We start from the raw sequence: 27,816 nt of genomic DNA, 5'->3' as shown, positions 1-27,816 counted from the left end.
TTTATGGGTTATAAAAGCCCTTTTATAAAGCCATTTTTAAACAAAACCAAAAAGTTTACAAAAGAAAATAAAAGATACAGAAGAATAAGTTGCTTAATATATTCCAAAAAGAGAAAAATAAGAGGGGACACAATTCCAACATGCTGAACGATAAAGGGTTTTTTCTTTCTCTCTCTCTTTTTTTTTTTTTTAATACAAAATACAAGCGAAGGATACACATACTTAAAACAGAGCTCGGGAGCAGGTACGCAGTCCTGGGAACCCCTCAATAAAAGCAAAGCAGGGTTGTGTTACTTTTTTCTTCTTTGCAGGTACATACAGAGACTGGAATATGTAAAATTAAGTAGCACAAAAGACCATCACACAATTCTACCAATGCAGTTGCATCTATAATTCACGAACATGGTCAACGAAGTCATGTTCACTTCAACCCCTTCAAAAAATTTTTAAATAAAGCATTAACGTTACATTCAAACTTAACTCCTAGTGCTATGCTGCAGATCTCATATTGTCAAGGTATTGCAAGAACTGCCAACCCTTATGGGGGTTTTATGCCCTGTGATGACAGAGCCATGTTTAGCAACACTCTCTCAGGTCATGGACCAGTAGAAAGAGACCTGTATTTGCAGTCCCACTCCTTTTTCTGGCCACTAATGGGGGAAGAGGTGCAGAACTTGATGGTGGCTTATTTTAACAAAAGCCCAACAGGGTTGTGAATACTCAAGACAAATATTCATCACATACCACTGAGTGATGCCTTGCTGATGTTAAGGGCCCAATGGCCCACCTGGAGTCTCTTCCTCCTTTGTTTCAGGGTAGTTATTTAGGGTTTGCTGTGACATGTTCATGGTAAAACAAATTATGTAGCTCTTATTTACAATTTTTGTAACAATTGCTTCTGCAGGAAAAAGTAAAATTCACAAATTTCCAGAACACAGGAGGGATAAAGTTATCAGACACTCCCATGCGCACACGCACACACACACACACTTCCAGGGCTTTTACACACACTGGTGTGGCTTAAGTTGACTGAGTATTTCTCCATCCCACCCTACCCTTCCCAATATATAAATATATATGTAACCCTTGCCCCTAACATACAAAGCATATGCACCATGGTGTCTTGCAGTCACACTGAGCATGCTTAGACTGACTGAACCATTCAGTTCCCTGCAGTTGTATGGGGCAGGCAGCTTACAGAGATCTTTCCAATAGTGGTTGATACATAGAGTCAGCACATAGGGAGAACTTGACTAGACTTAGAAAGAGAAACATTTATGTTTTCATAAAGATTTTAATGAAAAAGGACATTCAAATGCCAGTCATCGACTGAGGTGGGAAATCTAAAAGAACGACACGGTAGATTCTGGAAGGTGCTTTCCAAGGACAGTATCAGTGTCATTATTGTTCTGAAGTCTGTAATAGCTGAAGTCTGGGATTAATTTGTGTTCTTTAAAAAAAAACATGTTTACCAGTATGATTTGTTATAAAAATAAACCTTACACAGAGAAATTACATAAAGCAAAACACCGATTTCTACAGCTCAAAAGCTTCTAGCATCTTAGTTTCTCCCCAACCCAGGCTCCTCAGCTGAACTGTCCAGTATACATTTGGACTAATAGCCATTGAAAAGTCAAATATATCTTCAGCTCTCCCCACCCCCACAAACAGTTCTTCGCTTCCTGATGCGGCCACATGGTGTTGCAGAAACTGAGCATGCTTAGAACAATTACCTACCCACCCTTCCATTCACTCCAGGACAGCCGTACAGATGCTCAAGGAAGTACACCATTTCCTCTCCCCCACACATTTCTCTGCTTTGACATGATAGTTTGATCGAAAATTGGAATTATTAAAAGCTTCCCAAACTGCTCCTACATCTAAATCCTGCTCTCACCCCCACTCCACTCCAAACCCGAACCCCATTTAATTTTAACTTGAAAAAAGAAAACTCCTCTGTAAGGGAATTTTGACACTCTTGTGTTGAATTTGTGTCTTATGGATTTAAACAGAAATTCAGTACAGCCATATTTGTTTGATATTAATAGGATTTAGTATGCAATTTCCAAGCATCAGTGAAATCTTGCTTGTAAACCTTTGTTGGCCACACTGAATGGCCTGTTAAAGACATTACTGTTTGTATACAAATGCAAACTCAAATGTTGTTGTGAAGCAGAAAGCTCTGACAGAAGTTAATGGATAAGCTGCCATTTTAGGATGGAAACCAGGACAGATGCTAAATTAGTGCAACTTTGGAAGCAACCCATTCTCTTTAATGGAGGTGCTCCAAAGGTACACCTGGGTAATAGACCAGAATCCATCCCAGGTACTCAACTCTTTACTGATCTGGGGAGATGGGGGTGGGGGGAGGGGAGAGAGCAGAAGCCGCAATCTATTTTGTTCATTGTTTTTAAAGCCTTCTCACAGCAAAGAGCAGAAATAGTTGCCGTCAAGAAGGAACCCAGTCCTATCCTCCCCCTAAAAGGAGGCGCCCTATTACTTTCCTTCATAGAATTAAAAGGCTGGAAAACAAAAATTCTAAAAGGACGTGTTTAAAAAGTTAGTCTACTGCTAATCAGAATGCTCAATCGGTCTTAAAAATACCAAAAACTTTGTCTTCACAATTTTCTTCAACTTGCAGGAAAAAGGAGCTTCTCTATTTTCAAACTGAGAGGGTTACCTGGAGACAAGTGGATCTAGACCGCGAGGATTTAGTGTTTGCATGTACTACCAAAACACTAGCCTACAGAGAAATAGTTACAAAAATCCAAACAAAAGTGTAGCATTTACAGAGTGTTCAGATTGTGACAGATTCAAAATTAAGGATCCTACCATCCTGTCATGTCAACCATTAGTCATGAATACACAAGCAGAACAACAATTTTACGACAATTCAGGGCCATAATTCACCCTTCAGGGCAGATATGAGAGAATCCATAGTCCAAAGACTTGAGTTCATAACAGAGGTCAAGTCTGAAAATTAAATTTCCAGGTTTCAGGTACATATCACAGCCTGGACATTAGTTTAACTTGTTAAAAAGGAAAAAAATGCTTCAATGGAAACTACAAAACGTACACCCTTCAGAACAAACCTGGTCTAGGGGCGAAGTGTATTTAGACAATTAAAAATACATTTAGCGGATTGACCAGATCTACTACTGGAGGCATTCATTCTATTCTTAGGTAAATCTAGTACACTTAAAAAAAAAAAAAACACAAGTGCAAACTAACAACCCAATTGACAAGAAAGGCTTAAGTGTGTATACTTGTAGTTTGTATTGAGAGGGACGATCTATGTGGACCAGAAAGACAGGCATGGAAGAGCACGTTACCAAAAAAGTTAATTTACATGAACAGTTCCTCCACATAGCTGACCATTAGGAAGTTGGCCATTTAATTTTTTTTCTACATCACTAAAGAATTACAGGACTATGATCTGAAAAGTTTCACTTAAGGATTGCAAGAGACTTTTTGCTCTCCTAATATTTGGATGGGAAGTTACACATTCACTTCTTGCTCAAGACAGTCACATCATAGCCCAGCCTGAAGCTGTACCGCAAGTTAAACCCCTAAAAATAGAGATTTACAATGGAAACACTGATAGCATTTATTATAGTGGCAATGTTAGTCTCCTAGTTGAGAGTTAGAGAACTTAAGATGTATACGCCAAGGTAAAGCACAGCCTCCCAATGAAGTTCACAGCCATGAACCAGATAAGACAACGACTTGGATGCTACTAACATTTCATTCTGTGTCTTTAGACTCCATGGGATACTCTGCCAGGTCTCCTCCCAGATCATAGTAGTGCATCTCACCTGAAAGCTTTCAGAAATCCAACAGCCTTAAAAATCCAACAACACAAGACCAGAAATCCAACTCTCTAGCGGTCTTGTTACCTTGAAGAGGCTGGTTTAAGAACATATATAATTGAGTGAAAAGATTAGGACTGTCAAGCTTGCCAGCTATGAGAGATCGTGCAAGATATATAGAAAACATAAAAGGTTAAAAAGATGTCAAGTCCAGTTTTTATATTTCCACCAACAAATACTGCAGTCCCTGTATCAAGGTTTCAAGGAAAAATCCTGTGTACTTTTATTCCTAAAGGTTAAAGGAGATATGGCTGCTTGGATAAAAGCACATTAAAATGCCACTGCACAGACATCAAGTGTCTTGAATTTGGTGGACAGCCTGCTTTTGTTATGCACCACAGTCCTGCTACACTGCCATCAACACTGTTCCCTCCCAGTTTTATCCTATTCCTGCTTCAATTCCTACTCAGACAGTGTTTTGGCTTCGGTAGCAGAATGCTGACTCATTAGGTGCAGATATAGGGGTGGGGGGATCAGCATGAAGAGCACTCCCACACTGCAGGAAGGAGAGAGAAGAAATAGAAGTGATGGTGGGGTAAAGTTATGATCTATACTGGTGGGAGTATGCCATCCGAACACTACACCTGGAGAGGGTTGAGAGGTTATGACTACACAGTCTTTCTGAGGACAGACGGAAAGAGAGGAGAGAAACACTTAAGCATGACTCATGGGATCTGAGACTGTGGCATTACAGGAATCCATTGCTTCACATTTATAAAAAGGCCACCCCCTCATCCCCATAACTAGAGTTTAGTTTGAGATTAAGTTAATTTTTTTGCTTAAAATGACGAAGAAAAAACTCCCATACCACCAGAAGAAAACCAGGCTTTAAAATTTTGTTTTAAAACTCTCTCCCATGCTCTGTCTAACTATATCCAGCCATGAAAAGAGTAACAGGAGTAATGGGTATGAGCAGTTGGTGAGTTGCAGGTTTGAAGCCTAATGAATGCGCTTTTCCAAGAACAGAATGCAATTCTACCCAGCCAGAGACAAAGGGTATCACGTCCTTATTGGATAAGTCCTTTCTAAAGGATGAAACACTAAGGTGGACTATTATAATGTCTCCTGAATATTGCCTATTAAAAATAGTTGCATGAACCCAACAAGCTCAAATAGGGGTAATAAAGTTCCTGTTTAGGATTCATTAACCTCCTTTTTTCTGAGGGAAATGAATTTTTGTCAACTGAAACCACATGATGGAAAATGAATTTATTATGTGTTCCAAGAAGGAACAGTCGTTTTAAACGCCCTTTTCAGCTTTGGGAAATCTATGCTACTTGATGATTTGTAAGTATAATTTTAAAGTATCAGCCTCATATGCTATTGCTTCACAACTGCAACATCCCTTCAAAAATATATATTTTTAGTAAGTGATCCATTTAGTTTTAAATGGCTTTCAGATTTGGTGGGAGACAAGAACGGAATGGCCAACAGAGAACAGTGACTTCAAAAAACATTACTGTATAAGGGTTTTTTCTTAAAAAAAGATACCGTGTTAAACAGTTGAAAGCAAAGACAGCATTCAAAGCCCATGAGTCAAGCCACAGCCAAAACCGTGTTCTACCCCTAAGTATGTTTTCTTTTCCTCGTATTTAAAAAAACAAAAAACAAAAACAAAAACAATCTCCCCAAACTGCCATTTAATCTTCACCAGAGGCTGCTTCATCTTCAGACCCTTCATCCCCTGATTTATCTGGTGGAGGGCTGGCTGATTTTTTTTTCTTCTCTGGGGGACTCTCAGGCTCTTCATCTTCTTCTTTGGGAGATGGGGTCTTCTCTTTTGATGCCTTTGAAGCTGTGGGGCGGCCTGCCTTCCCTTTGCCTTTCACAGGACTGGGTGTCACTAAAGAAAGCAAAGCACCAGTTTCATGAGATCAGCTACAATTACATAAAGAAAATTCACACAGCTTTACACAAACAATCTCTATTTGGAAAATGCATTCTCCAAATCAAACCAGGTTGTTTTTTGTAAGCAGATATTTGCAAAGATGAGTCCTGCATTAATGCTGTTGGAGCAACAAACTGTTAATATGGATAATGATGCCATATCCAAAGTAACGGACGACTTGAGCAATGAGAAATCAGCATAAGCAGGAAAGCAACTGAAAAGAGAAGTCCATAATTCTCATTTACTTCCAAATAAGCTGACAGGAGATAGTCAGGGATAGGCAAATCAGTAGGAGAGGTGTTGAATTTGGCACATACAGTAAAAACTCCACCTTTTCATTTTCAATCAGATGAAACTCCAATTTGTTGGTTGAAGTCATCACCAGAACTCCTTGATGAAAGCCTATCACATATCAAAAGTCATGCAACTATAGTGTTCCAGTTCAGAGTTAGCCTTCATCTTAGGATTGTGAATATCATAAATCTGTTTCATTAACAGAGAGCAAACTTCTGCAGTCTTCTCAAATGTCCCTCGTTTTGAGGGATTTCACTCATTGCAGTCCCAATGTTACCCACATTTTGAAGTCAGGGTGTCCTCGCTTTCACAGCTGAAGTTATTTACATCAGAAAAAAAGATTTGTGAAGCACAAGTTACAGAAAAGTTATCTACACTAAAGAAACAAAATCTGACAATATTTTAGTTTTCTGATATTCATTTTATTTTGGGTCCATCACCTTGAGTTTGTCACATATTTCAGCCCATACTTCAGCTGGCTTTGACAAGCAAAGAGGCACCATCTTTGGAGCAAGTGCATGCCAAACTACTTATCGTTAATGGCATGCTGTAAGCCTGTCTTCTGAAGCTTACCTTGAGTGGAAAGAATTACTTTAGGACAGGCTACTATTTTATTATGGATCCATTTGAACGTTTGTAGGCATTCAGAGGAAAACGAAGTGTTAAGACAGATGCCTGATAGATCTAAAAAGGACACTCTTATGCAAGATTATTTAAGAGTCTGAACTCGAGGGGAAAAAAAAAAGTGTTTCTAAAAAACATTTAAAAACCATTTAATTGCAAGACGTAATGAGCTGCGGGATGGCAGCACTGTGGCATCAAAAGAAAGCAGCTACCTGCAGCACAAAAGCTGAATGACATGGCATCTCGGAAAGAGTGACAAACTCACTTCCACAGAACAATGGAGCTCATGGGCATCCCCCTCCCCCCAAAAAACAAGACCGTTCAAATCCCACTGCTTGTAATCCAAGCTCCCAGCAGCCAACACTACCTTATGAACCAAGCATCTTTCGACCTTTTCTCCACAACCATGAAAGTTACAAAACATGCTTTTATTTTTAAGAAAGCTGCAATTCTGAACCACAATTCTGCAACATGCTCTGTAGCTGTGAAAAACAGAGGGTGCAGTAAAGTCGTAGTAGTAATGCTATAGTTTAGGGTTGCAAAGGCACTTTCATCATAGACTCCTATTTCAACAAATTAAAAAAGCCTGGAAAAGCTTCCTTTAGGCTAAAATTTCTCATGCTCACAGTCAGCTAGAAAAGCGGAATAAAAATGTATTCAGTAATTTGAATATTTGTGCACCTCTGTATAGCTATGCCTACATCCAGAGGTCTGCATATTGAAATAAATGGAGCGGTTATTCAAGGTTGTTAGGCCCAACTGTCAACTACTTTAAGTCACCACAGGACAAGTGGTCTAGAGACAGGACTGGAAGCTAAGAACTCAGGAGTTCTCATCCCAACATTGCCACTGGCTTCATCTTTTTTTTGGTCTCAATTTCCCTATCAGTAAAACCGATTTAATTCTTATCTGCTTCACAAGGCTGTTAGTTAATTTTGAAGTGCTACGCAGTTTAAAAATCCAATTATGCTTTATTATTCTCCAAAAAAGCGATGAGGAAAGTCATCTGACTAGTGTTCATTTAAGTAGATGAACAGTTAGGAAAGAGTGACATTTACACACTCAGACACAGTCTTGCTAACTGATCCTTACAGCTGCAAAAATACTCATTTTTTGAAGCAAGTGGCTTCCCGTCCAGTAAGCTCACCTGTAGCCTTTAGCCTGGGCTTAGGCATTTTCTTTTCTTTCCTCTCTGGCTTGGATTTCTTAGCCACCTTTTTTTTGTTCTTTTTTGAACTGCCATAATCACTATCATCATCATCTTCCATGAGGAAGTCTTCATCACTGCCAGAATCTTCTGCAGGGACAGAGAAAGGAAGTGTGTGTTTGTGAAGAAGCCTTTAAATCTTTTCCAAGTGCAAAGAAAGGAGAGTGGTCTAGCAGTTAGACTGGTGGATGGAAGAGGAGTAAGAGTCAGGATACCATAGTTCTATAAGCTGTCATATACCTGTGCCATCTTGGGCAAGTCATTTGACCACTGTGCCTCAGTTTATCTGTAAATATTTCATAGCAGACGACAAGGTTTGTAAAGATACCTATTTTATGGTGGTGATTAGCGAGCTGTCTGCATCCAAGGCCCAAGAAGTTAATTACATCTGGGTCACACTACTCCAAACAGCTGCTTTAGTATGTTTTTCATTACAATCCCCCTCTACTTACTCTCCTGGAATGGTGCCTCCTCCTCCTCCTGCTCTTCCTCCTCACTGCCCACATTATCCATAAGCATCTCTCGCTGCTTGGAAGCTGCTTTGGAAGCTGCTTGCCGTTGCTGGCGCACATTTTTGTGGTCTTCTTTCTCATCCTCACTGTCCTCTGTAACACAAAAATTCACCATGTTGCAATGAAGACTCTCAACATACCACATATTCCTAGCTTTTATTCCTGGCTAAGAGCAAAATGAAGGCCAAATCATTCCCAATAAAGCAGGAGAATTGAGAGGCTTGCTGGGCAACTACCATAGCTCGTTATTTGAGTGTGGTCAAAATTCTCCCTACATCAAGCATATGTTTTGAAAGGGCTCAACCTCGAGGTCCTGTCCATTAACCATGAACTAAAGAACCCCAGGACACTTTTTCATAACAGACATATTTCCCCAGCATCCTCCACCGACCCATTCTTCATACAGAGCAGAGTGCTGTTCACTGAAAATGTGCTTCTGAGATCCTTTGTAATGAAAGGTGCTCTATAAATGTCAGATATCATTAACATAAATTTAATAGCAAATGCTGTTGTACAGATTACTTCATCTGTACAATCTGACAGTTATGGTTCCCACAGTGAATATAACTGAACACCGACCCAAATTTTTCAAGTCAATGTTGCATTACAGTGGTATATTTTTCACTGTAAAAATATTTCACTCACGATGGTTATAGACTGTGTGTTCATATTTTTGTGATTCTAGAGCAGAATAAACTGGGAAATACTGTAGTAAGTTATTTAAACCCTTCTCATTTCCATCCAGATGACAGACTGAAGCTTGAATAAAAATGCAGAAAAGCAGAAGACTCTCAGTACTAATGCAGGGGAGTGAGGTCAGGGAACAGCTTCACACTAGTCAGCGATCCTTGAGCTTCCTTCCCCTCCTCCCATGCAAGAGCCACTTGCACAAAGCTTAGGGATAAACAAAATGGGGGCACAGGGCAGCAGGAGTTTTCATAATTTTAATCTAAAGGAGGTATGGAGGGAAGGAAGAGTACATAACTTGCAAGAGGGATGGAGCAAAGAGTATATTTAGTTCCTAACTTCTGATTTTGCTTTCTGGATCTTTGGCATTCAGTCACAAAGTTTAGGCCAGCTCAGTACTGATTTCAGGGCAACATACCTGAAACAGCTGCCTAACAGTGGGAAAGATCTTTGTTTTTATGCTCTTTACCTGCAGCCCTTTTCCTGGATTTGGAGGCTCTCTTGTTCTTTTCAGGTTTGGCTTTTTTTGCTTTTTTACTTTTTTGCGAGCTCTCATAGTCACTGTCAGCTTTGCCATCATCTGCTCCTAAGTCATCATCCTCGCTGCCAAAGTCTTCATCTAGGAGAAAATGATGACAAAATGAAGTCTCAAATACTTCTCAATGGAACATGTACATTGGAGACATAAGGGAGTGGCAGGCATAGTGGACTAACATTCTTGGTCTTCCCTGCTCCAAGTATTACACTAGCAAGAGCTTAGATGAGCAAGAGCTCTATAGCTCGAAAGCTTGTCTCTCTCACCAACAGAAGTTGATTCAATAAAAGTATTACCTCATCCACCTTGTCTCAGTAGTACTATATCACAAAGGAAGAAAATCTGGTAGTCTAGTCCACCAGAACTAGAAAGAACAGGAGAAGTGAAGATAGTGTCCAACTTAAGGTGCAATGGCAGAGTGATGTATTATGAACACTACTCCTGTCGGCATAGTTAGTCCTTTACTTTGAATATAATCCTTGTAATATTCTTATTACAAGGACGATATTCCTATAACAAGCCTACTTGGTTATGTTAGCAGCTGGGTAACTACCTGGTGAGTGTGAATCATCTTTCTTGGTCTTCACATCTTTTTCTTCTGAATCCTCGCTGCAAAGAAGAGAAAGAGAAAGTGTCATCAGTATTTTAGAGGATGGACCTGCTGTATTGGGTAAGCCGGTGGTAGTTGGGTGAACTGGTACTTTAAGAGGCTGCCACTTTGTGCTTCAGAATCTAAGTTCTCATTTAAAAAAAAGTTATCTAGTCATTATGATTGTAAAAATAACCACCTTCAAATTGCGAAGCAAGTGTAAACTGACTGACAGCTGAAACAACAGCTCTGAGAAATGAGCTGCACAGTTCAGCTCAATAAATTATTAACTCTGAAATCTAAAGTAATTACTATTATAATTAGCTAGAAGAAACAACATGGAGTGAAAGCATCTTTCTTTTGGATGCTAAAGGATGTAAAGCCAACACAGCAAACCCAGCCTAGGAGTAAACAGTTTTAAATAGGACTGGTGAAAACACAGGTAAAAGCCAGTAATGGTGAAACAAATATGCTCCAGACTACTGAAGGGTTGTGCCAATGGCAACAATGGCTCAGGGACTGTAAAACATAATTAGTTCTAAATCTGAACTTTACCACCACACATTTCTGAAGCATGTTTTGATTACCTGAATAAGCTAGTTTGTTTACAAGTTCAAGTCTTGTGGGACCAACAACTAAGTTTGTATCACAGACACTGAGAAAATATGCCACACACTGAGAAAGAACAGAACTAGCAGCTCTCATACAAATCAACATTTAGGTGCTTTTACATCTGCTTCTCTCATAAATTATATCATCTGAAAGTGGCCGAAAATATCTAGATTCAGGTAATATTTGGGAGTAATTCCTGGACAGCAATCTGGACCTCCAGTATTTCTAAGCTACTGGAGCACAGGTAAGTAGACAACACAGCAGCAGCACAAGTAGACTGCAGCAGTTCTCACAACACTGCACCCAGCAAGCAAAGGCTAAAACAAAAACCAACCAGGAAAGTCGTACAAAAGTGCTTGAAGTGCCAGCACTAAAAATCCCTTTGGATCAGCCAAAAAAAAAAAAAAAAAAAAAAAAAAGATTAAGGCCTAGTCTACATTTAAAATTAGATCAATTGAGCTACGTTGCTCCGGCTGTGAAAATTTTTTTCACCTTGTGCAACTTACATCAACCTAACAGGGACTGTAGGTGCAGCCAGGTTGATAGAAGAATTTTTCCATCAACCCAGCTACTGCTTCTTGGAGAGGTGAATTTGGCAAAACCCCTTCTGTCGATGTAGGAAACTTCTACACTACAGCACTGCGGCTGCACTGCTGTAACACAGGCATGACTTCAGTTTTTACAATAAACCCAAGGCAGTCATCACCAAGAAATAGTTGGCATACTTTTGATTTCCAAGACTAACTAGTCATGGTAGGCCAACTACTTCTTGGTGATGGTTGCCTTGGGTTTACAGCAGAAGTCAAGAGACTTGTTTTGTCCTGTCTGGTAAGATGCAGGTAATTTTTCAACAGGTCTTCCCTTAAGGGGTTGACTTCCTTTACATTTCTGAGCAATCTCAGTAATCAAAGTAAGATATTTTGTTTTGGAAGCACATTGAATGCCAGACAAACTATGAAAATGGAGAACTAACAAGTCTTCACTATTACTAATGCTTCCACTTCTGTAGAAAATATTGCTAAGAATAGTTGAGGGGCTTTTTCATCAGATCCAACAATGACTGTAAAGCACTATAAAACTATGGAGAGACTGAAATACTTCAAACTGGTAGCCCACCTACTCTTGTCCTGTGTCAAGATTTTTGTGACTCATGCAACTCTACTTGCTCCTGTTCTAGTTGCCTAGCTCTGAAAAGTGATTTTAATGCTAAAGCACTAGTGACCTATGCTTTATGCCTGGCTTCAATGCCCGTTTGAATGAGAAAGAGAACCTCAGTGTCCAATCCCCTTTTGCTGGCTTGGTCAGCAACAGTCCTGCCATTTTAGGAAGCTTACACAGACTATGCCTACCCACAATCGTGTGCGTTATGACCTGGCTCCCTCAATACATTCAAATGTTTCAACTCAGCACAGATCCAGTCCTGCATTCCAATAGACCCTAGAGTTCTGCTGAAGACTCCTCTGCTCTACAGTAGATGGGCTGCTCCAATGATCTTTTGACTCTGGTTAGCCCCATCTATTGGTCCAAGAGATCTAGGAGGTCTATGCCTCGAATAAGATTTGCTATTACACAACATGGAGTCTGCACCTTTCCAGGTTCACAGAATGGGTTTGCCACATGTAGCACAGACATAACATGCTCTTCTTGTGGGACCTTTCTGCCCTCCCCCCCCCCTCAGCAAGAAGGCTGTAGGATCTATCAGGCCTTCAGGATTTAGGAGAAAAAGTCCCAGAAATCACATTAATGGGATTCCTTAGAGCAGAGGTTCTCAAACTCTGATCTGTAGACCACCAGTGGTCTGTGAGCTCCATTCAGGTGGTCTGCAGACAAATCCCTCTAAGGTGTGCACTTGGGTAGCCGCACATGAGAGAATGAGTGGAGGTGTGGCTGCGCAGGTGTGGCTCCACTATTTAGGTGCCTGGACCCTGGAGAAGACACATGTAAGGTGAGGTGGTGGCCTTGAGGGGGCAGTGGGGTGAAAAAGGGGGGTGGGTGGGAGGAATTAGGGATGTGCAGGGCTGTGGCAGCCAGAGAAAGAGGTGACTTTCCCCAGTTTGGGGGCTGCCGCGGCGGGGGAGAGATGGCACATCCATCGCATTAGAAAGGTAAGATTACTGCTATTAAAAAAAAAATGAGTTGTGTGCTTCTATTTGTAGAACAAAAAAAACTTGATGATAATTTTTTTTAATAGCACTTTTATCCAAAGTGCTTTACAATAGTTAGCTAATGGTACAGACAACATTTGGAAAGATTATTAAGTGGCCCACCGACACCCTCAGCAATTTTCAAGCGGTCCATGAAAAAAAAAGTTTGAGAACCACTGCCTTAGACAGCAGACTCCACTAATAAATTTCAAATGTCCAGTTAGTCACTTGCAAGTGGAAATTCACATAGAATCTGGAGGCAGATTCTCTACACCTGAAGGGTAGAAGAATGTCGAATAGGGTGAAAAAGTACCACACGTTGCCAGACCTCCTTCAAACTGCTAGGATACTATTTAACTGGAGATGCCTATACACCCTAAGCTTCAAGTAACTGAGCCTTCGATGCAAGGGAAAGGAACCATTCCATGACTAAGATTTCTTTAGTCTTTCTAGAACCCCTTGAAAGCCCATCACCATACCACTAGCATTGAAGACTTCAGTGCAATGAAGAGCACATCACTTATGATTGTTGCAACCTACATGGCAAGTCTGGTTTAGCTAATGTTGGGCTATCAGAAGTAACAGAAACAACTTCTTACCTGTCCTCCTGAGAATTCTTTCCAGGCCGCCTCTTATTTTTAGCCTCCCGGGGAGATGAACGGATTTTCTTGGCTGGAGGGGCTGAATCTCTTCCATAATCTTCATCTGGACAGTACAGCAGAGGAAATAGGTTTGAAAAGTGAACTACGCTATAACTTCCAGCAATCCAAATGCCAATAGAATACTACCTCTTCAAGTATATTTAAAGTTACCAATCCATGTCATTTTTACGGAGGTCAGATCAGCATCCTGTCAAAAACCCCAAGTCTTCAAAACTTCAATTCAGCTTTACAAAAGTGACACCGTATACTCAACCTGTATATCCACAAACTGCATATAATAAGTTAACAAGTTTAAGATGCAGTCATAGAAAATACTGCAGAAAAGGCTTCACGACAAGAGAAAAGTTGATCTGAGTTTTACGGAAAATCAGAACCTTACATTTTTATATTCAGAATTATACACAGATCCATTAAAATTTGCACCTATTTCTTATCTTCTTCAGGTGCTCCAAAAAACCCCCCACTCTTTAGATATTTATGGACCTGTGTTCTTGTGATGACAAGAACAGACAGGTGTAAGGTCTTTCGCAAAATCGTTTAAGTACCAAATTATGCACAACGATTACAGGATACTACCAATAGTACTGCAGTTAAGAACTAGGCAAACTTCAGTCACATTCTCTTTCCACTAAGTGTCAACATAACCTCAATTAGCAGAGCCACAGCATGTCTACTTTCCAAGAAAATAAAACATGATGATATTTTTGGAAGCCATGCGGATAATCTAATTCACACGAATATGCAAATAACTAAAAAAAGATGATTCACAGAAAAGCCTGTGTGGTAGGCTCAACTAATAAATTGGCTGCGGTAAAATACGAGGAAGTAATTTCAGGAAGATTCTGCCAATTACAAATCAAGAAAGGCCTTTAGAAGCTGTCACAATATAAGCATTAGAATAGTTTTACACTACATTTTCAAACCCTTATCAATTCAGGGCCATGGTAAAGAGTGAAAATTTTGTAATTTTTTTCTGAAAAAGAATATAATAGTTTACCAGCATCATCTGATTCCTGAAACTGTGAATAATCGACCACCTTCCTGTTCCTGTTAAAAAAAAAAGAAGAAAAGAAAAGAAAAAGAAAGGGTTAAGTTTAATTAACAACTTATGATCTCATAAAGACAGCCCTTTCAAACTAGCAAAAAACCACCACCACTCATTCTCTGATGCAGAATTCACAGTTTGAAAAGTCATTACCCACCAACACCTCCAACAGGCAACCCTAAAAACAATTCCAGAAACTCAGCTATCTATACCTTAACAGTCAGAAATGAATGCAGGATCAACGCTCTAGCACAGGCGTTCTCAAACCTCTTTGCACTGCAACCCCCTTCTGATAACAAAAATTTCTACATGATGCCAGGAGCGGGGACTGAAGCCTGAGCCCGCCGCCATGGGTGGGAAGGCCAAAGCCAAAGGGCGTCAGCCCCAGGCTGGAGGCCTGTAACCTCAGTCCTGCCATCCAGGACTGAAGCCATGGGGCTCGGACTTCGGCTCCCAGCAAATCCAACAACAGACCTGGTGACTCCATTAAAACAGGATTGTGACCAACTTTGGGGCCCCGACCTGCAGTTTGAGAACCGCTGCTCTAGCAACTTCCTCTGGAGCCATTAGGATTTATAAGGCTGGATGAGTTTTTTTTTTTTTTTAAATGAAAAAAGGTAAAAATTTCCAGTTTTATTAGAGATTGCTATCGGGTATCCATCACTTTCCTTTTTTAAAGTGTTTTTGAACAGTATTCTTTGTGCTGCTTAAGAGCACGATTAACAGAGCCACCCTCACCTGTGCATACATAGTTCCTCAACACTACAATGAAATCGTATCCAGTATTGTGTTGCCGTAGTTTATTCAGCCACAGTTCTTGAGAACCATGTTTAAAACACCGGTAGCACCCTAAGATTAAAGTGAGTTTTCACTACCCCTTTTAAAAAAACACGTTCGCAGGTCAGGAAACATTCAGTTTAGTCATTGTTAGAAATCTAATATTTTCTATCTACCTCCCTATTGAGGCCGCATTTGTTACACTAGTTATGTATCAGGGTTTAGCAACATCCAGAAGTTGCACTATTTTAAATTAAAATAGTTTAAAAAAACCACAAACACCTTTAGTTAGGGTATGTCTATATGTACAGCGCTGTAGTTGTAACGATACAGATGTGCCGCTGCAGCGCATCTGGTGAAGACGCTCATAAAAAAAGCCCACCCCCGCAAGCAGCAGTTCTCCTGCTCATGTAGTGCTGTACACAAGCACCTATGTCGGTGTAACTTATGTCGCTCAGCAGGGTGGAACATTCACACCCTTGAGTGACCAAGTTTTACTGCCACAGGCCTTAGGCATAGCCTGAAACAGGTGGAACTTTGTTTAGACCAGACCTAGGAGTTCCTGCATCCATCTGTATCCCCCCACCGAATCTTTAGCCTCAGACGTGAAACGGTTGCTGTAGAAATAGTATCAAAGATTGACTCCAGGTACACACTGAGCAGGTGAACCGACGCTCACAATGTCATGCACATGCCATTAATACAGGCGCCATCAAGACAGGGAGAATAGCTTGTACAAAAATAAAGTTTCCCATGGGGCATTAGCTGCTCTTTACACAAAATTCAGTGATCTCCAACTGAATTTTTAAACAGGACAGTGAGGGAGAAAACTGTAAATATTTTTGCTTTTTTAAATAAAAGATAAAAGTGACAAAGCCTGTCATTTCAGTGCTTTGGCCATTATATTTGAAGTTTCTTCACAGAATAAGCCTACAATCAAAGGTTTCAGAGTAACAGCCGTGTTAGTCTGTATTTGCAAAAAGAAAAGGAGTACTTGTGGCACCTTAGAGACTAACCAATTTATTGAGCTTATGCTCAAATAAATTGGTTGGTCTCTAAGATGCCACAAGTACTCCTTTTCTTCCTACAACCAAAATATTTGAATACGCCAAGCAGACATATATAGCATTTTCAAGATTAAGAAAATCAGTCCTTGAAAACGAGAAGAAAATGACTTGTGCCCCCTCCCCCACATTTTTAATTTCTTTTAGGATACATAAAGAATGCCTGAAAGGTTTAAAAAAAGCAAAGCAGCTTCCACTTATCCTTTAAGGCTTCATAATGACTAGAGAACAATGAGGCAAAACAAAGTTGACACGTTAAGAGTGAAAGTTGGGTTTTTTGAGTCATGTTTAAAACTTTCGTTTCTCATGGTTAACACCAACTTAATTTCAGTGATAAAATAAAAATTTGGGAGAAAAAAAATATTACACTGGACCTTTGTGAGTTCAACGTATCGCTACCCCTCCCACTGACCAAAGCTGCAGTTGGGAGCAACTTTTTATCGCAACTCTGACAGAGGTGTGCCCCACTCCACACACAGCGTCTCCTGTCGAGACTTCCCTACTCAGTCTTCTGGAGAGCGAGGGAACAAGGACCTCAGTGTGGCTTCCATTAGGGGCTCTCTGGGTATACAATGGGCCCTGCCAGTTGGCTATTTTGAGATTGTAGCCCTGCAAATATGAGCTGCTCCTGTGGTGAACTGATTATCAACAGCCCCAGAAAGGAGAAGACAGTTTTAAGAAGCTATTCATAATATGCTTGAGTCGAGAGGTGAGCACGGATGCTGCATCTTAGTTTCACTTTCTTCCCCATGGCTCTTATCCTTCCTAGAAGTTATGGGACAGAGATCCGGCAACCTCCCCTGAGGAAACACTTAGTTAAGGTTTGCCCTCATACTTAATCCACACCCCCAGCAACGTCAGGCACAACTACACTGTACATTCATGGTATTTCTTGTGTTAAAGCTTTTCTGGGAAAAGCCTTTCTGGTTCCCCTTGTACATTACCACCAAAAAGGACAAAACAAAATGAGGTACAAGGCATGTTTCAAAAAGTCTGAAAAAAGACCATTATGCTTGATTAGAAAAGTTAAGTAGTTATAGCTGTAACAATGAACTATGAGTGCCAATTCTTGGCAGATTTGGTTGGCTAATACCATAGAAATGACTTGGCAGACATGTCAATTCCTCTTCATTTGCCTAGAGAATGTGAGACCTGTACTTAGTAGACCAAAGTCTAAAAAACGCTATAAAAATGGCATTTATTGAGATTTAAGTAGAGATCATATTCAGCATCTGACCCATTTACGCTAGCGACGAGGTATTACTACTTTTCAGTTCTATTAGCCCTGTACAACCAATACAAGTACACAAGTGCTCACTGGATTCTATTCAGGCTCATTAAATAATATTCTTAATGAAGTTCCAATTGCAGTCCAGATTCTGACTTTGCTATCTAATATCAGTGATGGACTTAGATCCTAGGTTAAGCAGCAGCTAGGAAAGTCCTTTAAAAAAATAAAACAAATAAATAAATCTAAAAAAGCATAGGCTTTTCTATGACAATCACCGCAGTATCAGAAATCCAAAAGCTATGAAGAACTTATCCTCACAAATGCATTTATGAGGTGGGGTAGTTATCTCACTTTTACAGATGGCAAAAGTGATGTTCAAGACATTAAGTGACCTGCCCAATATTACACAGACTGGAAGAGTGCTATGATTAGAAAGCAGCTCTGAGACTCAATCCTGCACCGGAACCACAACTCCCTCCTCCCATCCTCCTCCTAAATTTGATGTGGAGCCACTAAAACAAACAGAAACACACAATGCCATTTTACATGCACTTTCCAGAACGGAGCAGCACTTTGAGATTAATACACTGTACTCTTGGCAAGGCTTTTTGCTAGAAGGATACCCCTAAAAGCATACTTTAACTACAGCTGTCAACTCCTTCAAATTCCTTCTAAGCTTCCTTTCTCTGCAAGAACCTCAATTCATAGCCATTAGGAACAGCCTTAGAGAAAGGAGAAGTACCAGAATTCAGTTAAACCAACGCTAAAACATCCCCTAAAAAAAAAAAAAAGAGATTGAAGAGGTGGACAGTCAGACTTTTGCCATGTTGAATCCAATGCAAGTGACAAGAGGGGATTTTAAGTACAGCTGCAATGTATCACACTGCCCACTCACCTATAGTCTGACTGTTGTAAAATATGAATTTGGGAATATAACTATTCGCAGGATTCACTGAGGAGGGTAGAGGCCAGGCCACAAACACTCAACTTCTAATTTCTGCTTCAACAATTCGCCTTCCTTAGGCCCAACTCAGCTTTTTTGCTGTGAAGCAGCACAAGGATTTATATTTTTAAAATACTTAAAGAGAAGCATGAGCACTACATGATGACAAAGGTTAATCTGGTACACATCCCCTTATTTTGTGTGCATGAGTGGAACAGACATTTCCCCCTTAAAACAAAAACAGAGGGTAATTTTGCGGCACACTCAGTCTATCAATTTCACAAGACAATTGTCTTCACATTTCACTGACCTACTGAGCACAGTGTAAGTTGCAGGATAAGCACCTTGCAAAGAAACAAGCAGTCATAGAGGGCTTCACCTAACTTATTCATATTATTAGAATATAATGTAGGATACACATGTAAAATATATCAGGCAAATAATGAAAACATTCTAAGCTTCTCTCCTGCTTCCAAGTACTAAGCCCTACAGGTTGGGCTAGCAAGAAGGTCCCTACTGTGCTCCCTCATTACCTTGTCTACAGCAATATTGATTTTTAGAGGAAGTGTGATAGAAATCTGCAGACAACTGTACAGCAGAGGCTGTTCCTTTTTGCCTTGCAGGAGAGAATGACTACAGAGACATAAGAGGGTAGATACAGAAAAGAACCTTCTGGAAAGGAGTCTTCTCAAAGGAACAGGTGCAAAGAGCGCACACAAACATTCAAGGACTGTTTAACTATAGCTGTTGTCTCTACAAACTCAAGTCAAGCACAAACTGTTCCTCAGTCTAGCATTCTTATTCTGGGCCCAACATTCACTACAGCTACCATCCCCTCCTCATGTTTGCATCATCTAAGGTGAGCATAAATACAACCTCTAACAGCCACTGGCAGAAAAACGGCAAGGGTGTCATGAAGACAGAAGGTGCTAGAACACAGAAGGCATTCCAATACTTCCAAGGCACAGGACAATGTGTTTGTGTATAGTGTTGAATGTTGCCTCACTAGGTAAGTATATGCATATAGATGAATTTCCTGTCCCAGGCCCCACACCACCTAGGGATGGCCCTGGCAGCTGGGGAAGAGCAAATCCTAAAAAGCCAGCAACTTGCAACATTGCCTAGCAAATTTGTTAAATGAGTGCTGGTAGAAACACTCAGTTACCTCTCAGGTGATGCCAGAGAATAAAATATGAGCAAGACTAATTAGGTAGACTGATCAGACTGTTAAGGTAAGTAATTCAAAAAAATATTATTCAGTGTTCAGCTAACATCATTATAAATAACATGAAATATTTATAAAAACATAGGTAAGCTTTTCACCAATTTATGCTACTGCCTTTTTGGATTCCATTCAGCTTGGACTGCTAAACAGAAGAGTGTTCAGTTTCACTTTCCGGTTCTCATCCAGTTGACAGGGCAGCTGTAGACTGGTTTCAACAACAGCACAGGGAAATGTTCCCATATTGCTGTTTTATGTCTAAGAAATATTTCTATATGTATTTGTTTTGCCACACCTGAATATAATGCTATATTTCTGGCCTTAACTAAATAGACAAACTTATAACAAATCTTTATTTTCAATGCTTATGCCTAACAACAGTTATTTGCCTAAGACAACTCACTATTAGTGTGAGGGCTAATCGATGCTAGAATCGCTACAGTGGCACAGCTGTAACAATCCAGCTGCGCTGCTAGTACAGACGCTCTATGCCAGTGGGAAAGAGCTCTCCCATCAGCATAAATCCACTTTGTTGAGAGGCGGTAGCTATGTTGGCGGGAGAAGCACCCCCGTCCACACCAGCACTTGGGTCAGCGTAACTTATGTCGCTCAGGGGGTGGCTTTTTCACATCCCCAAGTGACATCAGTTATACCGACATAAGTGTTAGTGCGTACAATTCTCTTTAAAATGACATAACTGTACTCAAACAAGATTGACAGCCTAGAGGTCTCCAACTACAGAGTGATCATTTAGGACTGGACTTGGTGCAACAAGCCATCTAAAACTGGGCACTGATGGTGGTATTTGAAATTTTAGGGATATGTCTGACTTGCAACTCCATTAAAAAAAAATTTAAATGATTTATGCAGCAACAGTTTAAGCAGCCTGGTGCACATCCTCCATTTAAGCCAACTACTGAGAAGAACATTTTAGGAAACAAAGGAGAAATATTATGAGGATAAAAGTACAGGAAAGATACAACTGCCTTTCAGTCCCATGTGCTATTTGGGTGTTACTTTATGTATGCTGTACCCATTTACCACTACCCTTTGCCTGTCTCTTTAGAGCATGAACACCTCAGCACTGGGATCATGCCTTTTTTTCCTATTAGAAGAGTATCTGGCCCACTGTGGACACGACCACAAATAATCAATCACACTCTGAAGGGCAAGCAAGGAAAGGGAGAATTCTAAGGAAAAGGGGAGCAGGAAAGCTATAATTAAGTTTTCAAGAAGCATTCCACCTTAGTCTGAGCATTTTTCTCTTAGATGGCCCAGGTATAGTATTAGGAGTTACATGGTCACATGTAAACTTTCACATTAACACCTCTAACTAGGAGAATACTTCCCCTATCACTCAGGCAAGAGCACCACCTTAGCAGTAAACATCGAAACCAATGAAAGCCTTAGGCTAATATTTACCATTGAAGGGACATGAATGTTAGACTTAGGTCCAAAATTTAATGTTTGTAAAATTCAAAGTTTAACAGAATTTTGAATCAATACATATGTTCCTATTTTAAAAGATCTTATCTAAAACACACTGGATTTAGATATTTGCCTGCAGCATTTTATTCTACAACATTGTATGTGCGAGTAGAAGTGACCAGAAGTACACTGCATTAATTTTAAAAACAAACACACATACAAGATTTAATAATACAAGGAACTATAGAAGCCATCTAATTTAACAGCACCTAAGAATTTACACATCAGAATAGATAAGATAAATATGAGATGATATAACCATGTGCTGTAAATGGCCTGGATGTTACTTACAAATTGTTTGTCATATTATGTAAAGATCCTAGAACAACATCCTTTATGATTTGATCTTTGCAATGTTCTATTGATATTGGTATTAGCATCACTGTACACCTGCAAGATACATATACACATATTTTTGAAGAAGGGTGCTAGCAAAATCAATACAAGTAAGCAAGCAGTATTTCACTCCAGGGCACCAAAAAACACGAGGTCTGGGGCTAGTATTTTTGGATGCCTGTGAAAAGGAAGAACTTGCAAATTTAACAAAAAACTGGTTTTGTGTTAAAAGTCAATTTTAGCATTGATTTAGGCTTTGAGACTAAAGTCCTCTAACTACCAGCAGAATAAAGTGGCAGCTCAAGCTTCCCCCACTATCCCAATACTGGTTATCCCCATATTCCATTTAGGGTGATACTTTTTAGATGGATACTTATTATTCAGCCAGAAGCAAACTGAGACCATGAATTCATTTCACACAGACCACTGAACATGGTAATATTCCATCATCGCTGACCTTGGATAAGTTCACCTGTATCTCCCATTAACAATACCAGAAGAGCTTTGCATAAAATTTAAAGCTTGTCTCTTGCACCAACAGAAGCTGGTGCACCAAAAGGTATTACCTTACTCCCCTAGTCTCATTAACAGTGCAGTAACAGATCCAATCCTCAGGTAAATCCTACATATTTCAAACCAACAGGTTTAAAATTATGTACAGTTTTCCAATTAACTAACACTGGAGGGGTATGTTGAACACATTTGCAGTTGAAGATTTATCTTCTATTTTTCATAGGCCTGTTAAGACCAGCCAGACTGTGGGTTGCTGGCTCCAATTTTGCAACATCCCAGCAGGTATTCTGTTATTAACATCCCATTGAACTCTTCTGAAGACCAACACCCATTTACACATATTAAGGCAAGTTGCATCTTTTACAACTGTGTATAGTTTCCCCATTTTTTTTGTTTAAAATTGGTTATAATAAAGAATTATGGGTTATTTAATATATAAAAAACATTAGAAACCATACTTTTAAAAACACACATGTTCCTCACCTGTAGTCAGGTTCCAGTACTGGCAATTAAGTCACCAGCAGAATGTATACTATATCACACTGAGCATCAAAGTAGTATCATCACTGTATTCCAGGACAGAGGCATTGCCATTCAAGCTCAGTCCACTAATCCATCTAGTGCAGTATCCTGTCTTGCAAAAGGCCAAGGATGCTTCAGACCCTATTAATGTAGCTGGGCAACTAAGTGTTTCATAAAGCAAAAGGGAAAAACCCTTCTGGACCCTGGGCAATTACTTCCAGACCTGACCTATGAGATATAATCACCCTTATCTTGGCATGCACAACTTACTGGTCAAAATACACAAGAGACCTGAAAGCTAAGATTAGTTTTCAACTATCAGCGTACTCAATGTCCCTTTTATCCTCCCCATCTGGGGACATTCAGCAAAAATCTTTGCAGACCAGACAAACTTGAATCCCACCTTTAAAAGGCACAGAACCTGTACAGTTCAGATTATCTTTGTTATTCTAAATCAGAAGTCAAGATAATGCATATTACAATCCTCTTCCACAAACTAAGCATTTGCCATATTTTAAGATTGGAAAGACACCATCATTAATTTACACTACAATTTCAAATGCTACGCACAATATTAATCAGTGGGCGCGCTATAATCATTACCATGAGAAAACTTCATAGAATTTTACATTTGCCACCGTATCACAATTCAGCATTGTAGTTTATACTCCCCGGAAACTCTGTGCTATCAGAACCCAGGCCCAACCGCATCTAACATGAGTATAAGCATCACCACCTACCTTCTTTTGAACTGGGGAAAAGAAAGCCTGACTAGGGACGAACTTCACTGGTTCCTCATTCCCGAGCCCACAATTTAATGACAGGTCTCTCGGGGACTGGGGAATAGTAGGAAACCCACTCTAAGAGGAACGCTGTTTTACGGCAAAGGAAAAATAAAGGGAGTGTGTCCAAATACCGCTCCCCGCCGATCCCAGGTGGGCGGCTCCTCCTAACTCCTCCCCCAAACGTGAAGCCAGTTGGCGGCACCAGTGTCTAGCGGAAGCGGACTCGGAGCCGCGGTCATTATGGCATAGTGCATGCATGTCCCCCTCGCAAGAAAACCGTAGAGCACGGTCTGCCCTTCCCTGACATTCTCCTCCTCCTCCCCCCTAACCAGATGCAGCAAGGAATACTACATGCCTCTTCCCTGAACGTGTTAAATCAATCACATTGCATCCACGTAATCCGCGTGCTTCCCCTTAAAGTGGGTCATGGCATGCTGCAAATTTTCACCATTCATCCCCCGAGCAATAACATGAGGGACAGCTCCCAGTGAGCGCACTGCATGCCCTGTTCTCCACCCAATAAGCTTGCAGCAACGCACGTTACACGTTACCCTTCCATCAAGCGTGCAACAAGGTATGATGCATGTCCACGCCCCCTCCTCCCCCCCCACCACAAGCATGCTGTCTTCACGCAACTCCCCCCAGCCTGGGCAAAGCACGCTGCAAGCTCCAGAGTCCTCCTCCCCCGTCCTCGTCCACGGTGCAGAAGGGCAGGCAGACGCTCCTCCCCCCTAACCCGCATGTAGCCTCCCCGTGCCCCTCACAGGGTGCAGAAGAGCACCACGCTGCAAGCATGTATCCGCCCCTCCCTCCGCCGAGCAAGCAGCCTCCTCCTACAGGGTGCACAAGGGCACGCTGCAACGATGTGTCCCTCCCTCCCCCCACCCACCCCCCCCTAAAGTGCGCAGCAATGCACGCGACCTCCATGCCTGCCTCCCCTCGGCGTGGCCTGCAGCAGGCCTCCTGCCCGTCCCGTCCCAGAGGCAGCGGGGCCGGGCCTAGTCCCCCCGTCCCGCGCTCCCCGCAGAGGGGGGTGGGGGGCACTGGAGGAACGCGGGGCACGAGACGGGGGTTGGGAGTGGGGCCTCCTCCACCGCCGCGCTCGCCCCCCCGCCCCACAGACTCACCTGACCGGCCTGGACATTTTCTCCAACCCAATCGGGGCCCGAAGCGGGCGATGTCGGCCAAGGCGGGGGGTGGGAAACCCGACGAGCCTCGATTCGGTGACGGACCCGTCCCCTCCCTCCCGGGAGCAAGCGGGATCCCTGGGCCCAGAGCCTCGGGCCGCGCCGCCGGAACCGCCTTTCCCTCCGCCGCGGCAGCCACCGCTCCCGTCCCCGCCGGAAGGTGCTCCCCGTCCCCGCTCCCCTCTCCCAACGCCCTCCGTCTGGGTCCCCGCCACTCGCCGCTTCCCTCCCCCCCCCGCAAAATGGTCGCGTTCGCCCAGCCGAGGATATGCGCTGAACGGAGAGGCGGTACAACCTAGCCCGCTGGCACCTCCTCCTTCTCTCATTGGCCGACTGCGCGGCCCGTCTAACGCCATTGGTCCGTTCGAACCATCACGGCGGTTCGGCTCCACCTCTTCCTCCCCGCGGAGGGGGGGGGAAGAGGAGGACGCCCCACACTCAAGCTGCTATGAGAGGGAACAGCCGACAACAGCCCGCGAGCCCAAGCTGGGATCTCTGCGGCGGTAGATTCGCCACGGGTCGCCCTGCCAGTCGAGCAGCCCTGCGGTGGGGCCCAGCCCCAGTTACAGGCCCCCGGCCCTGTCAGGTGTATTCGGCCCCGGTTTTATTATTGGTACGGGGTCTGCGACGGGCCGGGAGATGGAGCCGGATCAGCAGATTCGGCACGCGGCCTGGCTTGCGTAGATTTTGGAGGGAAAATGTAGTCGGGCTCAGCCGCTCCCCACACACACCGACCCTGATGCTCCCATACCTTAGCCCCTCCCCCCCCATGCCACTGTCCCAGTACCTGAGCATTGCAACAGCCTGGCTACGCCCTGAGCCCCTCTCAGTCCCTATCCATCGTCCATGCCTCCTTGCCTTCCCCAGATCTACCCCAGGCCCATACCTTGCTGATTGCTGCCCCTTCATCTAGGGCCTGCCAGGCTCTTGCCCTCGCTGTTAATAGCAAAATCACCTCGTTCCTACCGCGCACCTTTCATTAGCGCTGTACAAAGGAGTTGTCATGTCAGGCACAAAGCAGGGCTGTGACTTGTCCACGGTAACCCAGCAAGCCCAGTGGCAGAACTGGGAATAAAACCCAGGTCATTTAAGGCCTAGGCTGGTGCTCTAGCCCCATGGCTGCTGTTATACTACCTCATCCCTTTCCTTCTGTCACAGCCCTGTGCGCTAGCCCTGAAACTTCAATCGCTCCCTGTGCTGTCAGCTCTGTTTTGGGCTGTTGTGTGCTACCCTAATGTAAAGATTAGATAGGAGCATGACTGAGTTCCTGCTAACTCACCTGTAACTCATTCTTTGGCTCCCGTTAACTGATCCCTCACACCTCTGCTACAGCCCTGATTTCTTCCCACCTCTCCAACAACAGCACACATGGTGTTAGGCCTTGCCTATCTTACCTACCTGGTGTTGCACCCATTTCCTATTATGTCTCCTCCTGAGCGGAAGGATTATCTAGTAGTTGGGGTAATAGGCTAGGATTCAACAGATGCAGGTTCATTTCCTTGCTATACCAGACTCCTTGTGTGACTTTTGACAAGTCACTTAGTCTCTCCGCATTTAGAATGCCAATAATTGTACATCCCTATTTGAGAAGGGTTGTATGAGAATAAATACTTCAATGGGCGGGAGGCACTTACATGCTACAGTATCAAGCAATCAGCACCTACGCTGACTGGCAGAACCTTTGTTTCTGATGACACCAGAAGTGCAAAAATCCAGCTTACCACTTGCCAGCCAAACAGAATCTATAAAAAACTCCATGCCCCTATTTGAAAATAGAACATTTCATAATTAAATCACTGAAATACAAGCACGCAAACTCATAGGGGTAATTTTTTCATTATCGTTAGAGTCGTGCAACTTTTTAAGTTGACAGCATCCTTTTACATCTTCATCTCCCTCCACCCCCTCAAATGATACACAAAACATGATATGATACACAAAACATCTGCTGGATGGTCTTATGAAATATGGTCAATAGCTATGGTGCAACACTGAGCAAGAGACGTTTATATCAGTACATCACATAGCTGATTTGCATCCATTGTCTCATGTGGAATCAAGGCCTCCGTGTATAAAATTTTCCATGTGGAAAGCTGCAAGTAGATGAATTGTGGCTGGTTTGGATTTCATCGTTGCACCAGTGGTGTGTAATATTTTCCTAAGCTAGCTCAGCTTTAGTAGGCAGTAAGCACAACCTTGACAGCAGGTAGAAATTAGGCAAAATGCAGGAAGCTGGGCTGCAGGTGCTTGGCTCATTTGAATCCAAAACACATGGTGAAATTCAACAGCTGCAAATACTGCTCTGTTCAAAAGAATAGTAATGTGATCTGAAATCATGCACAGGCACTATTGGCCAAGGATAAAATGGCTTTAGGCCTCAAATGTGAACAGGGATGAAAAATGCTGCCTTTACTTCTGACCTGTGGGTACACCTGCCAACTCATCTCCATCTTCTTTTGTTCCCCTAAATACAGCAGTTTCCCAATATAAACAAAGCTGAAGGGACACAAGCTATGATCATCACAGTGTACCCATGCAGTACATAAGAAAACTATAGGTGAAGCTGCAGACTCCTTGGAAACAGCAGAGCTTGAAAGACTCAGACTATGTTTACATAACAAATTACTTCAGTATAACATCACTCACAGGTGTGAATAAGCCATCCTCCTAAGCGCAGGTGTAGACAGTGCTATGTCAGTGGGAGAGCGTCTCCTGCCGACATAGCTACGGGCCTCTCGCAGAGGCAGGAGTGATATTCTATGATTATTAAGCCGATGGGAGAGCTCTCTCGTCAGCTAAGAGCATCTTCACCAGAAGCACTACAGCAGTGCCGCTGTACATGATGTAGCATAGGTAGGCTCAGAGTGGTACACAAAAGTTTAAATCTCTGAATTCGTAAGCGTCAACAAAAGTTAACAAATAGAACCCTTAACACAATCTCATAACAGCAGTGTATTTACGTGAAACGGACCCATTTGTGTTGCTGGCATTGTAGGACAGAAACCTTATTTTTGGGGCAGAGAGGGAACAGTTCAATGTTCATACACACAATTCTCTTTACAGATACAGTTGTTGACAGT

General features: G+C 42.1%; 1 protein-coding gene across 2 annotated transcripts; it reads right to left on the bottom strand.

Moving 5' to 3' along the window:
• NUCKS1 (nuclear casein kinase and cyclin dependent kinase substrate 1) lies at window positions 1-24,925 on the bottom strand. Of its 2 annotated transcripts, XM_073320259.2 has the most exons (8): window positions 24,677-24,923; window positions 14,621-14,670; window positions 13,561-13,666; window positions 10,170-10,225; window positions 9,551-9,700; window positions 8,335-8,487; window positions 7,823-7,972; window positions 1-5,712 (listed from the first exon to the last, which is right to left on the bottom strand). In XM_073320259.2, the coding sequence occupies exons 1-8, from the start codon at window positions 24,691-24,693 to the stop codon at window positions 5,510-5,512; spliced, it is 885 nt and encodes a 294-aa protein (XP_073176360.1). In that variant the 5' UTR covers window positions 24,694-24,923; the 3' UTR covers window positions 1-5,509. The 2 variants fall into 2 exon arrangements, with proteins under 2 accessions (XP_073176360.1, XP_073176361.1); XM_073320260.2 differs by lacking the exon at window positions 7,823-7,972 and having other exon boundaries at window positions 24,677-24,925.
• Between the last annotated feature and the right edge of the window lie 2,891 nt (window positions 24,926-27,816).

Source organism: Lepidochelys kempii, chromosome 21, assembly GCF_965140285.1.
Source record: "Lepidochelys kempii isolate rLepKem1 chromosome 21, rLepKem1.hap1, whole genome shotgun sequence".
NCBI classification, from domain to species: Eukaryota; Metazoa; Chordata; order Testudines; family Cheloniidae; genus Lepidochelys; species Lepidochelys kempii.
Note: the sequence above shows the minus strand (reverse complement) of the source record. Positions and strands in the feature narration are given on the sequence as shown.